The sequence below is a fragment of the Thamnophis elegans genome, chromosome 10, assembly GCF_009769535.1.
Source record: "Thamnophis elegans isolate rThaEle1 chromosome 10, rThaEle1.pri, whole genome shotgun sequence".
In the NCBI taxonomy this organism is placed as follows: domain Eukaryota; kingdom Metazoa; phylum Chordata; class Lepidosauria; order Squamata; family Colubridae; genus Thamnophis; species Thamnophis elegans.
The window spans coordinates 34,017,853-34,033,883 of NC_045550.1; the positions used below are offsets into that span (position 1 = coordinate 34,017,853).

The 16,031-nt window shown below is 39.9% G+C and overlaps 1 protein-coding gene across 2 annotated transcripts in view; it reads right to left on the reverse strand.

Annotated features, from left to right (window-relative positions):
• The window catches only part of LOC116513624 (glypican-5-like), a 347,795-nt gene that overhangs the window by 302,190 nt on the left and 29,574 nt on the right, over positions 1 to 16,031 (reverse strand). For both annotated transcript variants that reach the window (XM_032224782.1, XM_032224783.1), the window contains exon 2: positions 11,713 to 11,874. In XM_032224782.1, coding sequence (XP_032080673.1) covers positions 11,713 to 11,874 — 162 coding nt within the window. The remainder of the gene's footprint in view (positions 1 to 11,712; positions 11,875 to 16,031) is intronic.

Consider the following 16,031-nt stretch of genomic DNA (forward strand, 5'->3'; position numbering starts at 1 on the left):
TGAAACCCACCACTGATACACAGTGAATAACATAATCTTCTGAATAGGGTTTAGAGGAGCTTTTCAGACATTAAAAATAATATTCTTATTATTCATAGTCAATATTGATATTAATTAGTCCAAACTGTTATATGATGGGACAAAAACGGCATCTAATGCATCCTTTGCATTATGTATAACTAAAATAGAAACTTGATTTAAATTTTCATCATATTTATAACACAATCAGTAGATCACAACATTTTTGACTAAAGGAATGAGAAGCTTGCCAGGATCAATCAAGAAGTGATTCGTTCAAAATGGTTGATAATCAGCCTTCAGTTATCATCTAAGGAATTCCTTAAATGTTAAAATTATTTTATTCAAAGCAACCAAATAGGCAAGTTGGCTTAGAAAACATGATGTTCCTTAAAAAAACTAGTGTTAAGTACAAAGTGAACATGTCAGACTATTTTTTGTTCATAGTTCCATGCACAGTAAAGCATCACTTTCCAATTTGCAAGTGTTTAATACAGAATCCTAAATCTTACAAAATAAAAAAAATCACTGTAAAATTCAAAGTTTTAATGGCATGTAAAATCGACATTCTCATAATTTAATTAATTAAATGTTGGCTTACATTTGACTATTTGTTTTCCAACAGCATAATGGTTTATAAAATGTTCAGGAGAATGGACATCTGTTACCAGCCACAATGGTACCAAAATAATAAAACATTTAACATCAGACAGACATAACTCTGCCATTTCATACTTAAATTGTGATGTTGCACAGAAGCAGTGACGTGCGGTGACGGTTACCGTTGGTGAGGCAAGACTGCAGCAGCGGTGAGAAGCAACGTCCCCGGCACTGTGTCCAACAGGCGTCTCGCATTTATGGCGGACATAAATGCGAGACGCCTGTTGGACACAGTGGCAAGGGTATTGCTTCTCGCCGCCGTCACGCTCCACCGCCTTGCCCCCCACCTCCTCCGATGAACAATCCTGCTGCCCCGGCCTGCGGCCGGCCCACCCACCCCTCGCCCGACCTGCTCCCTGTCTGGACTCACTGCTCTTCTCCTCCTCCTCGTCCCTGCTCGGTGCTGGGCTGACTGCAGGCCGGGGCATCAGGATTGTTTGTCGGAGGAGGCGGGGGGGGCAAGGCGGTGGAGCGCGACAGCGAGAAGCATCTCAGATGGAGCCGGGACACCCGGAAGGCAAGCCGGCACTTTGGCATGCCTTTAAGTGCCGGCTTGCCTTCTGGGTGTCCTGGCTCCATCTGAGATGCTTCTCGCTGCCGTCGCGTTCCACCGCCTTGCCCCCTCCGCCTCCTCATATGAACAATCCTGCTGCTCCAGCCTGCAGCCAGCCCACCCACCCCGCCCGACCTGCTCCCTGCCTGGACTCACCGCTCTCCTCCTCCTCCTCCCCGCTTGGTGCTGGGCTTTAAAGGGTCTCCCCTCCCCAGCCAGCCAACCCACCCAGCCAATTCCTCCCCCCACCACCACTGTGTCCAACAGGCCAGGTGTCTTGCGTTTATGGCGGACATAAATGTGAGACGCCTGGCTTGTTGAAACACAGCGGCGAGAACGTCCCTGCCGCTTCCGTGCTCCTCCGCCTCGCCCCCTGCCTCCTCCGACCCCACCGCTGTGAAGAAAGAAAAAAACACACACACACAAACCTCACAATAAAAAATTAAATTTTTTATTAAATTACAAATTACAAATTAAATTACAATAAATTTGAATCCCCCCCTCCCTCCGTCTGATCCACCTTTTCCAGCTGTGGAAACTCTCTCAACTCTCCTCTTGTCTGCCCAACGTAAGCGTGCTCAACGTAAGCGTGCTCATAAGGCATGATTCGCTGCTCCCCGATCAGGAGGCGGGAGAATCAGTGCCTCTTTTGCATATGAAAGTTTTCGGTTTTTAACTCCTCCTTAACTTTTAAAAGGTGAACAATTCCTTAGGCAAAAAAGGCCCCGAGTTCTCTGGCCTCCTCCCATAGTTAACACTGAGAGCAGACACCAAGCCAATGTGACTTTGAATCTGGTAGCAACTACCCTGGCTTTAATTATTTTAAAAAAGTTATTTAAAATTCTTCCTTTCCCTCAAGAGACTGGTGAGGCCCCGCCTCCCCTGCCTCTAGTGACTGCATGTCCCTGCACAGAAGTATATAAAAGATGGAACTTCCATTACAACATCACAACAAATGTTTGATTGGTCCTCTTTCCACAGCTCCCTTGGCATTCAGGAAACATATCCCTAACTCATTTTTTCAATCCTATTTTGTTGGAGAAATTCGATCTTCCACGTCTTGTATTCTCAAAAAACTAAGCTAAGGTTATATTGTCCCTTTTCCTTCCCCTTTGCCTTAGTTAAACTTACAGGATCACAAGACATTAAGAAAAGAAGACAACCAGAATCCAAAGCTGGAGAAAGCTGAGGGCTCATTTGAAAGCTTTTGACCATACTTAAAGGTCAGCTTTAAAGGAGATTTGGAAACTAAGGAACACCATAAAAATTCAAAATCGGCCCAAATCTTCCATGACTTCTTTACTGATGATTTTCTACTTCCATGCAACTTAATAACTACGATGAAATGAAAGTTTGAAATTGAGAGCAGGAAAGGAAATTGCCTGTGAAGAACTAGGACTGACTCATTAGGTAATGAGCTGAAAACATATAGGGTGAATTAGATGATGGACCAAATATGAAGGTCATGACTTTGAGATAATCTTTAACCATGCACTAAGAGCAGACTGCCTTTCAGCACTTTTGCCACTAAAATCTAAAGCATGACAATAATTAAAAGCAATATTTTATGAAGTAGCAATAGCAATAGCAGTTAGACTTATATACCGCTTCATAGGGCTTTCAGCCCTCTCTAAGCGGTTTACAGAGTCAGCATATTGCCCCCAACAATCTGGGTCCTCATTTTACCCACCTCAGAAGGATGGAAGGCTGAGTCAACCCTGAACCGGTGAGATTTGAACAGCCGAACTGCAGAACTGCAGTCAGCTGAAGTAGCCTGCAGTGCTGCATTTAACCACTGTGCTACCTTGGCTAGTTTATTTAGTATTTGTTTCGTATTTACTCTCACAGTGAGTGTTTGAAAAATTGCAAATCTCTTTATAAAACTGACCATTTTGCAACAGAACTAAAGCCAAGTATGAAATGGGCACTGAATCAAAAGTAATAATGTTTGTTTGCATATGTATTAAGTACAGCTTGTTATATTGACCATTATTCATGACTGATAACTGTTAAATTTGTCCCATTTCAGTCTAATGTGCAAACCTATTACAATTGTTTGTAGGATATAGTTTAAAATATGAGCTCTTATAACCAAAGTACTTTTTTCTAAGAAAACTTTTAAGCAACCTTCCTTAATAGAAGTCTGCTGTCAATTTTTGTTTTCAATATCAAGTCAATATCTAAGACTTTCACTTAATGTTCTGAAGTATACACAACAAAATGCATGACATAGAAAGAGTAGAAGAGTCTTTCAAAAAAAAAATCAGCCTATTGGCCAACCATATTTATATCTGCTATTTGAGAGATATCTATTTCTGTGTTTATTTAAGTTGGAATTCTCAAAATGCAGAGTATGGAACTTATTGCAGCCCCAATAACAGAAGTCAAATTAAGCCAAGATTGGGCACTGGAAAAAATGCTATTGTAAAAGTAAGCTTGTTTTCACATACTTTATCTAGAGAAAGATTTATTATTATTATACAATTGTATCACAGCGGCCAGTTGTTTTGCCGGATTTGGCATTGGTTACTAGTCAGGCCCCACCCAAGGGCCTAACGTATTTTCATAATATGCGTGCAGATCCAAGCAGTGTGGCTTTTTGCATTTGACTGATGGTGATTTTGTCAATTTTTAACTGTTTCAAATGTAATTCCAGTGCTTTTGGAATAGCACCCAGTGTGCCAATTACCACTGGAATTACCACTGCTGGTTTGTGCCATAATCGTTGAATTTCGATTTTTAAGTCCTGGGATTTTGCGATTTTTTCATGTTCCTTCTCGGCGACCCTGCTATCACCTGGTATTGCGATGTCTATGATTATTTTTCTCAACCAGTGTGATGTCTGGTGTATTATGCGCCAGTATTTTGTCTGTTTGTATGCGAAAATCCCACAAGATCTTGACCATCTGATTTTCGGTGACTTTTTCAGGCTGATGTTCCCACCAGTTTGTTGCTGTTTTAATATTATATTTTTTGCACAAATTCCAATGGATCATTTGTGCTACTGAATTGTGCCGCAATTTATAATCAGTCTGCGCGATTTTTTTTACAGCAGCTGAGTATGTGATCAACAGTTTCATCAGCTTCTTTGCAAAGTCTGCATTTGGCATCATCAGAGGATTTTTCGATTTTGGCCTTAATGGCATTTGTGCGGATAGCTTGTTCTTGCACAGCCAGGATTAGTGACTCTGTTTCTTTCTTTAATGTACCTGCTGTTAACCATAACCAAGTTTTTTCACTGTCTACTTTATCTTTTATTTTTTCCAGAAATTGGCATTAGTAGTAGTAGTAGTAGTAGTAGTAGTAGTAGTAGTAGTAGTATTTGTATTATTTGTATTATTTGTATTATTAGTATTATTAGTATTATTGGTATTATTGGTATTATTGGTATTATTGGTATTATTGGTATTATTAGTATTATTGGTATTATTGGTATTATTGGTATTATTGGTATTATTGGTATTTTGGTATTATTAGTATTATTGATATTATTGGTATTATTAGTATTGCATATATTTATAAACCTATGTGAATTCTGATAATAAAACATCTTGATTTCTAAAGTTATTAGGGTACATAAGACGACTGTGGCAGAGTGATAATGAGTACACATAATATTATGACTACAATGGCATTTTCAAAAGATATGTTCTTAAAAGGACAGTTTAAAATTGACTTTTTTATTCATTCATTCATTATTACTATTTGTACTTGTGGATTTCCTGATAGCTTATAATTCACAGAGTTAAAACATCCATAAAAACAATCTCAACTTTAAAAAAAATTGTTGCTGTCCTAATTATTCAAAAATGTCCTGAGTAAAAGGACTACCTTCCCCAGTTCCTTGAAGAACAAGAGAGTAAATGAGTGCCTGTAGCATCCTCTCTATTAAGCCATGGGAACCTGGCAGATTCTATCTGGGAAAGTATGTTCTGAAAATAATAAAGGTGTAAGCCATATAAAGTTTAAGTGGTAACCATCAAACTTAAACATTGTCACAGCCATGAGACAGATACAGCATCTAGGATTCTGAATGGTGGAATACACCCCTCTTAGTCTTATTTGGCCTCTTAGAGACTGTTAATAATATTGATCCTGATATCCTCAAACCACTGAGGACTGAGGAATTTCTAGGCCAAGGTACTAAAGAAGTCTGTCTAACTGAAATGTTACAGGATTTGGTCTTTTCTAATCATAAGGCATGGGGAGACATTACGTGATGATTCAAGCTGTGATACCATTACTATGCTGATGATACTGCCAATATGCTGCCAATAAACCCTAATAGCTAGAGTTGCTGTTAAAAAATTTCTCAAGCCATTGAGAAAATGGATGTTTTACTATGTGCATGAGATGAAACAGGCTAAAGCTGGGCCTCAGGGGTCTGGTCCTAATATTTATTTATATTTTCTTTTCAATAGGTGGTACTGTTTCTGAGGAAATAAATGCACAACTTTGGTGTCCTGCTAAAATCATGCCCATTCTTAGAAGAATAGATGGAGAACACACCTGGAAACCTTTGTCCAGTTTTAGCTGGCATATGAGTTGTGAACCTTCCTGTAGCAGGAGGTTGAATGTGACTGTCTAGTCCAACCAAATTCAACAAATCTAAGGAAATTATACTAAGCAAAGCTGCTGGTGGTACCAACTGGCATCATGGTGTCTATGTCATGGAATGGTATCCCTCTAAAAGACAGATCCCTCCAAGTTCAAGATTCAAGATTTCATGGAAAGGTTTGCTTCATTGTTCCCAACAGTGCTAGGCTGAGTAGGGCTATTGCCAGGTGAAAACTAATTAAAACTGATGTCATCTTGTCTGGCAAGAAGATTCACCAAATATCTCTGTTCTGGACTATAGGCTGCACAATTGCTTGGGAATAGGAAACACATCATTTGACTGCTAGTACAGTCTGAATGATGTCTGAAGGAGTCAGCCTCAGATACTTGATTGCTGCTGATTCCCGGGCTTCAGCCAGAGGAATTCAGAACTTTCTGAATCTGCCTCAGGCATGACAACTAGAACCTCCAAGAGAAAAGGTCACCCTAAGTGGTGCTCTGGATCAGCCTCCACAAATGCAATAAATGTGAAGAAATATTGATGTTTCACCACATTTATTACCAGAGTGTAAACCTAAAGACATTCATATAACTAAAGAATAATACAACCTTATATTTTCTACAGTTATTCCTACTTCAGTTACAAGTTATTCCCAAATGTTAATTAAAGCAACATGATAGGGGAACAGCTGCTTAAAATATAACTTTACTGTTGGGAATATCAGTAGCAGGACTCTTTCTATTTCCTACCTTCTAAAGAGTGGCCTTAATTCAAGAGAGTCATGGTTTTCTAGATAGAGCATTATGTATCTTATTCTGTAGCAATCTGCATTCTGTCTAAAAATGCTTAGAAAGTAATTTGTTATCTCATTTAAATTAAAATTTAAAGAAACTTTGGGAGAAACATTCTGGGATATGTAAGAAATATTAATGAGAGAGAGAAAAAGAGATGAAAGAAGAAAGAAGCAAGAAAGAAAGAAAGAAAGAAAGAAAGAGAGAGAGAGAGAAAGAAAGAAAGAAAGAAAGAAAGAAAGAAAGAAAGAAAGAAAGAAAGAAAGAAAGACCATAGGTTCCTGAGATACATATTACCAATTGTTGAGGTTTTGAATTGGCTAATTTGATATTCAGGCCAAGTATCAATGGTTCCACCAGCACAACACTTTTCCACATGGAAAAGTGAAAGAAGCTTATATCAGCAAATCAGCTTGAGGCATGGTGCCTTTAATGTTTCATAATGATGTCACAAAACAATAAACAAAGCTAAATGCAGTGAAAATGATTTCAGAATGAAAAAAGAAATGAAAACCAAAGGTCCCTACTTAAGCAATAGAATGTGGATACAGTGTCATCTGAATAAAGGATTTAGAGCACCTTTTGAAATCTCAGCCAACCCAAGGAACAAATGACCCTTTGAGATTTTTTAGAAGGCAAAGCTGAAATGCTGGCATGTTCTCACCTAAAGTGGACAAAGCAAGTTTATAATCATTTACAATACAATAATTTGGACAGCTATTTCTGGAAAGTGCTTGTAAATTCAAGCTACTTTGAAAAGTCTAATGACTGATTTCACTCAGTTAAGCAATAAAGCTGCTTGACTGACCTCAGGGTCTGACAGGTTAATCTATTCTGACCTTTGCTTTATTCTATAATGATGCTGAAAGATCACTTGAATAATTCACTGTCAGTCAACAATGGCTCTGTATTTCCCCTTTGGCAAGCAGAGGAGTCAAATGTGACTGGTGCCAGATTTTCAGAACTATGTGGAATACTACTAAGACTATTTTCTTCCAGGCAGTGAAATAAAACAAATTGGTTCTTCCACACCCCTTCATCCTTGCTCCCCTCTTCTATTGCTTGCAGTTTAGAATACCAAACAGCCAAAGCAAATTTCTACCATCCAAGTAACAATACATTTATAAAAGTGTGAAACCCTTAGGGACAAACAAGTGGAAAAAGCTGCCTGTTGCTGTTTTGCTTGTGGTCTTGTATGCAAATTACCTAAAATATGAAACCTGTTTATTAGGTTCCATTAGTATGAAGCTGTCCTTAATCTACAGCAACACCTGTTCAGACAGAAATTCATGACACCAGAATGTTATTCCATGTTGTCACATCCTCAAACACCCATAACTTTAACCTTAAACTGTCTACTGTTAACCTCACCCCAGTCCTAAGAGGTCGGTAGGGTCATACATAAGCATAACAGCGTGGCTAACATCCCTGTCCAACTGTCCCCATTTATTTGTACCCATTTCCTGTAGTTCCTATTCATGTTTATTCTTATTCCTGTTATCTTGTACATGAGTGACAAACTAAATAAATAAATAAACAAACAAACAAACATTTCTGTAGAATAAAGGACCAGTCCCACAAAACAGAAATCATATAGAAACCAGTCTCACAAAACAGAAGTCTAATAGTGGCAGGAGATTGTTTACATGTTATCAACTTGATGTTAAATGACCACATAGCTTGATCCTTAGCACATTGATCTCTTGCCAAACAGGGGAAAATAAAAGGGGAAAATATTTAAACAGAATTTGTATTTTCAGAAGTGCATCTCTGAATATTGGGGACTGATGACAATGTTAGAGAACTGTTTCTTTTCTATCATGTTTTTAGGTTTCCACCCTTATCCTGCTCCAAAATCTGGCTTTCTCCCAGGCTTTGGGAAATCATGGTTTTAGACCAGTGATGGCGAACCTATGACACGCGTGTCAGTGCTGACACGCGTAGCCATTTCGGGTGACATGCACATGCTCCCCAAACTTGTTTCAGCGGCAGCTCTCAGCCTGGGCGGCAGTGTCACGCAGGCTGTGGAAGGAGGAGGAGGAGGGAACCAACCAAAGAGAGGCTTTTACCGGGTCTGCGCCCCACAGCCAGGATCGTCCTTGCGCCTCAAGCCGCGTTTCTTCCTGCAAAGCCCTTCGGGCAACCCAAGAGTTCCGCTTGACGCCAGAAGGGCTTTGCAGGAAGAAATGCGGCTTGAGGCGCCAGGACGGTCCTGGCTGTGGGGCACAGACTCGGTAAAAGCCTCTCTTTGGTTGGTTCCCTCCTCCTCCTCCTCCTCCCCCTCCTTCCACAGCCTGTGTGACGCTGCCGCCCAGGCTGAGAGCTGCCGCTGCCGCTGCTGCACAACTGAGGGAGGGAGAGGGAAAGCAGAGGTAGCCTCAAATTCCACCGTTGGGACAGGGGAAAGGGCTTGTCCCTCAAGAGTGGGGGGGGATAGAGGTGGGAAGAAGGGGCCCGGCCTGTCCCCAGCGCCCCCCACAGACGGATTACGGATCGAACGCTTCTCTCTCTGCAGCCTTTTTCTGCAAGTCCCAGCTACTCAGCGGGGCGTCATCATTTCCGGGGGGTTGCAGTTTTCCAGCTCAGATATCAGGATCCGCCGGGACCATGGTATCCTTCTGCGACGACTGCAGGAGGTGGGAGTGGGAGGCACCATGTTGCGGTGGTTCTCCTCCTACCTCTCGGACAGGTCGCAGTCGGTGTTAGTGGGGGGGCAGAGATCGTTCCCTAGGCCCCTAACATATGGGGTGCCTCAGGGCTCGGTCTTATCCCCCCTACTATTCAACATCTACATGAAACCGCTGGGAGAGATCATCCGCAGGCACGGGATCAGATACCATCAATATGCGGACGATACCCAGTTGTATCTGTCCGCCCCGTGCCAACTCAATGAAGCGGCAGACGTGATGAACCGAGGCCTTGAGGCCGTTATGGACTGGATGAGGGTTAACAAGCTTGTGCTCAACCCAGAAAAGACCGAGTGGCTGTTGTGCTTCCCTCCCAAAGATTCGATCAATATTCCATCACTCAGGCTGGGGGGTCAAATTCTATACCCCTCAGAGAGGGTTCGCAACTTGGGAGTCCTCCTGGATCCACAGCTATCGTTTGACCACCACCTGACGGCTGTGACCAGGGGGGCATTCGCCCAGGTTCGCCTGGTGCGCCAGTTGCGACCCTACCTGAATCGGGAGGCTCTCACAACAGTCACTCGGGCCCTTGTGACCTCTAGGCTGGAATACTGCAATGTGCTCTACATGGGGCTGCCCTTGAAGAGCATCCGGCGACTTCAGCTAGTGCAGAACGCGGCCGCGCGAGCGATTGTGGGTGCACCTCGGTTCACCCACATAACACCTATCCTCCGCGAGCTGCGCTGGCTACCTGTCGATCTCCGGATGCGCTTCAAGGTGCTATTAGTCACCCATAAAGCCCTGCATGGTAGTGGATCTGGATACTTGAGAGACCGCCTTCTGCCAATTACCTCCCTGCGACCAATTAGATCTCATAGATTAGGCCTCCTCCGTATTCCATCGGCCAGCCAGTGCCGGCTGGCAACTACAAGGAGGAGGGCCTTCTCAGTAGTAGCCCCGACCCTTTGGAACGAGCTCCCCGTGGAGATTCGTACCCTCTCCACCGTCCAGGCCTTCCGCACAGCCCTTAAGAACTGGCTAGCCCGTCAGGCCTGGGGACAAGGATAGCCGCCCCTCCCGAATGATGAATGTATGTTGCTTATTACTTTTATTATATGTGTCTACGTTATTGTTTGTATTCCCCCTCCCTGATTTTATGTGAGCCGCCCTGAGTCCCCTCAGGGAAAAGGGCGGCCTACAAATGTTAATAAACATCTAAACATCTAAACATCTAAGTGGGAGAAAACGCCGCTGGCCGAGCGGAACAAACACATCCAAAGGTTAATCTTATTTTACGAAAACACAACTTCCAAAAGTCGATCGTGGCCTCCGTCAAGAAGCTCTTCCCCCACCCCCCACCCATTCTGGGGTCTTGGTGTCCCTCGGCTAAGATCCACCCCGGAAAGCAGAACGGGGGCAGCCCTCCTGTAATTCTGGCTGGGTTAAAGAGCAGGGATGGAGGAGCCATATCACACCTTCATTCAAAGGGTGGGGAGGGGGAGGCCCGATAAAGTCCCTCCCTTGGGGTGTCTGAAGTCCCAGCTGAAGCAGCCGAAGGAAAAAGGATAAGCATCCGTCGCTGCCCAATGGCGCTTGGGGTAACCCCGCTGGGCAGAGCCAGTCGAGGCTCATCCTGCAAATGAGGGTTTCCTTTGGGGAGGGCCAGGTGGTTTCAAGCACCCCAAACAGCCAATCTCTCTCTCTCCATCCCCCTTCCTTTGCTCCTGGGGCTGCAGAACTTTCCATGGGCTCAACAGTAATTGAGTAAAATTCTAAGCCACTGCAGTAGCTGCTTTTTGGTTTTATTTTTTTTAATATTTATCAGTCTCTCTTTTAGTTGAAGAGTTGAAGTCCACAAGGCTTAAAGCTGTCAGGTTTGAAGACCCCTGGGGTTTTTTTCCTAAAGGGTTAGGGGTGCAAGGTTCTTGTAACTTGACAGCTTTAAGACTTGCACGCTTCAATGCCAGAGTTTCTGAGCCAACATTTTGGTTGCTAAGCAGGACCGTTGGTAAGTGATACTGATAATAATATCAAGGGCAACATACGAAATCGACTGATGAACAAAGAAGTTACTAAGCAGCTATGTTAAATAATTTGTTTTTGATTTATTAAATACAATTGTATTGCAATTATATATTTTTGTAGTTTAAACTATAAATTGCGCAAAATTATGTTTTTGTCGAAGTGACACACAACGCGAGTTATGCTCGATTTTTTGCCGATTTTTGACACACCACGCCAAAAAGGTTGCCCATCACTGTTTTAGACCCTTTGCTGTGTTTTTATAATATATGTAGTATATTTTGTTCAGACAATCATAGTCACTTCTGTTCTTTTTATTTATTCTTTTGAAGTATAAAGCAGTCATAGTCACTTTAGAGTCAGGCATCCTGTAAAATGAATCAATCTGACTAGTATTACCATATTGGAAGAAGTAATATAGCAAACATAATTTTAAATGTTTAAATAAATGGAAAAGTTTTACCATAATATCAGTGCTCCTACCTTGAAAAGCTGTAATGTGCCCAACAATCATATACTTCAGTTCAAAATTTAGTATCTGAGTGTTCTCTATTCTCTCTCTTCTAACAGCTGCTTGGTAATTTTCTTCCATTTTCTTAGTGCAGCATGTTGGTGATTTATGTTGGCAAATCTGTAAACTGGAATCTGTACCAACAAAAAATAAAATGAAATGTATTTAGTAAAAAGACCAACAACATTTCTTACTAGCAAAGTAATATTGTGTTATCAAAGACTAAAGAATTTAAAGTCTATGCATTGCTTAAGCATTGAATACTTAACCACTGATATCGCTATATGTGATGAAATAAATATCTAATCTTTCAGGAAACTTTTTGAAGGTATATTAATTGAGAAACAGAATTGTATGTGCATGTGGCTGTTTTTACTTCTATGAGAAGGACACATACCCATCATAATGCAGCCAAGTTGTGTTAGTGATTGCAAATTGTTCATAAATACATGGCCTACATCTGTTCATTGGAGGTCTTAGCTCAGTATTTTAACATGTAGTAGCATGTCCTGCCAGATTATGCTAACATGTAAGATATAGCAGGAATCTTACAAACTTTCTCTAAAGCACAACATCAAGTTCTTTTTCATTTAAGTTACATTCTCCAGAGCTTCAATTATTGAGCTTGACATATATAGCTGTTCTTTTTGTTACAGAATCTTAAATCCATATGGTGGGCACTGAAGTAAACAAAGCAGTATTAATGAATAGTGCAACACAGACTGTGTAACCTTTCTTCATCCCAAGACTGTATATCATAAAGACATGGAATTTCTGCAGGTGTTCCCACCTATGCATCTCACACTGGGTTTGATAAAAATATTTATCTTCAGGAAAACTATTAATCACCATACAAAAAAATAGAAGAAACCGTGACACAGAGACCCTAGCAGCAGTCGGTTGCTAAGATTCCTTGCCCCATTAATTTCTTGGACAAACATATAGAAGGTGAAGAGAATAGACTAGGGCCTACGTATAGCAGAAAGATTGCTCCTAAGTAGAATGTAATAAATCTTTTACATACCAAAGAGCACAATGTAAAACAAAAAGTATTTAAAGACAAAACATAGAGCAAGCCACATTCCCACTATACTTTCTTGAAGTCACTATAAGCATCCTACTGAATATGAAAACTTTGGTTCTTCAGTGCTAGCTTTAGGAAAGAATATTTCACTACTACACTCCAACATAACTTTTGTTTGCAGTCAATTATTCTGCTGTTGAAGAAATTAGCATTCTCACAAAATAAAAGATGGGCAGCTATATGAATTTAATAAATAAAAAGACATAAATTAACAATACTTTTAAAAAGAGCAACATTCATATTGTGAAATTTAATGCATAGCATACCACCACAGATAGAATAGATGCACAGGGAATGAGGAAAGAAGAAAATCCAGACAGCAGAATAACTGAATGGCACATTGCATATTACCACTCAGAGGAATTCATACCAGATTTCAAGCTGCGGGCACATCTGTACGCCAGCTTGCAAAGCTGCTGGGTCAATGCATTCAGTGACCCACCTTTCTGCAGATGCTGCCTTCAGAGCCAGATTAAACTATTCAAAGCAGCTAACTTGAATGAAGATATTTTTTGTAATGGAAAGCTTCCCAAAGAAAGGCAAATCAGTTTGGTTTTCTAAGATCCTCGTGAATCTGAATATACATTAGTACTGAAATTGGACAACCAAAATCTATCAGAACTGGAAGTCACAGCCACTCATTATGCACCTTGAAGAAAATAAATATTCAAATGCAAAAATATATTCAAATATTATTATTTTATTAGAAATAGCATCAAAATATAAAATCACAATTGTTGATTCACAATACAGAGTATGTCCCAGTCAGTTCTCAGTTATACTGAGCAAATAATTCCTATTCCTACATACATTTTTGAGATGTAAAAAAAAGACCAAGATAAATCACTTTTTTTCTATTTTTAATATAACATTAGCTGCACAATTCAATTGAAAAACATTGAAATCTTTTAGGGAGGAATAAAATAATAATAAAATTGCATAAGTATGCACACCCTTTATAAGTAGGGATGTGGCTGGGTTTGGAAGTAACTAATCACATTCAATGTGATGTTAAATAATACAAATCTGCCATCAATTAAAGTGACTCAGAACAAGTCCATATAAAGTCCAGTTGTTCTGGTAGGATTGACTCAGTTGCCTCTTACAACAAAATATAAGGTCTGCAAAGAGTTTACAAAGAATCAAACAGGTCTAATTGTTGGAAGGTATCAGTCAGGAAAAGGGTACAGAACAATTTCCAAGGCATTGGATAGACCATGGAACACAGCGAAGACTGTTGTCAACAAGAGGAAAAAATATAGTACAAAAGTGACGTTATCAAGAACTGGATGTCCATCCAAAATTGATGGCAAAACAAGAAGAAAATTGATCCAAGAGCCTGTCAAGAGGTTCTCATCAACATTAAAGGAGCTGCAAGAAACTTTGGCAAGTACTGATTGTGTACTACATGTGTTGTCAACAATCTCCCATATTCTTCCTATATCTGGGCTGTGAGGTAGCATGACGTGACATAAGCTTTTTCTTGCAAAGAAAACATACAAGCCCAGCCACATTTTGCCAAAACCTACAGCAAGCCTCACAAAAGCATATGGGAAAAAATGTGTTATAGTCTAATGAGACCAAGATTGAAATTTTTGGCCATAATTCCAAAAAGTATGTTTTGTACAAAGACAACATTGTGCATCACCAAAAGTACACCATACACACGATGAAGCATGATGGTGGAAGGTTTTTGCTTTGAGGCTGATTTTCTTTAGCTGGAACTGGGAATTTAGTCATGGTGGAGGAAATTATGAGCAGTTACAAATATCAGTCAATTTTGACACAAAATTGACATCCTCTGCTAAAATGCTGAAGATGAAAAAGAACTTCACTTTTCAACATGACAACAATCAAAGACAACAAAAGAATGGCATCACCATATGATCAAGGTTTCGGAATCGAGTTGATAATTTGTGTGGTTGACCTGAAGAGGCCTGTGCACAGAGGATACGCTCTCACAATATGATGGATTTGGAGGACTTTTACAAGGTCAAGTGTGCAAAAATTCTCATGCCGAGATTTGCCATGCGGATAGGTTCCTACCCCAAAAGATTGAATGCTGTCAAAAAAATCAAAAGGTGCTTTAACAAAATCTTAGTTTAAGGATTATGCAACTATTGAAACAAAGTTATTGTACATTTTCATTGCTATTTTTCCCTAAAAGATTTCTGTTTGTTTTTCAACTGAATTGTACAGCATATACATTATATTAAAGATGAAAGTGATTTATCTTAATCTGGTGGTTTTTTTTTACATTTACATGGCCTTTTAACAGGGGTATGTAGGGTATGTAGTATATTCACTGTAGATAGAAAAACAAACAGATCACACAAACAGATTACAATAATTATTTCTCAAAAAATCTTGTAACATTATTTTTCATAAAATTGGATCTTGCAGCTAATAACTACTTCCCCAAAAAATCTAGCTTACTAGATAATACAATAAAGTTTTGATACAGAAAAAAAGAATGGAGGTACTATATGAGAAATATAAAATAAATATTGAAAATTCAGTAGATTTGTATTAAAAGCAGATTGTTTTTTGTTTTAGTTTTTATTGGAAACTAATTGTTACTGTTGTAATATTATTTTTTAAAAAAATATTATTTAGTTTTGATCAGCCATCTGACTGCTACTCCATATCTTAACAATTGTGATTTATGGAACATATTCTAATATTTTGTGAAAAAGAGAGAGAGAGAATAGGGAGCTAATTATAGAATGTGTGGTGTTGTAGCCATTTTACATAAGCATTATCTATTTGATTGCATCTATTGAAGGCCTCGTGTATCAGCCTTTTCCAATCCTGCTGCAGTGCTCCAGTTTCTTTGTGAAGGTACCGGAGATTGAGGAAAACAGGCATCTGAGTGAACCATTGTGTAATTTAGCCAGGGATTTGGATTGGATCCAATTTTTATTTGAATGCTAAAAAATAGGACAGAATGCTTCCAGATTCCAATCTTGGGGTTGCTTTAAAAGGAGATGTGCAATATTTTCTGCTTAATGGATTTTTTTGCAGAAAAAGAAAAGAGATAAAATACAACAAAGAGAACAATATCTGCACTTTTTATAAAATTCAGGGAATGAGAAAGAAGAGTATATGATAAAGAATGCAATTAAGGAATTGCTGAGTTACCTTCTATTGACTTTCTGAGTAGTACTTTTTGCTGTCATCCAAAAATTCAACAATATGCAGAGACAC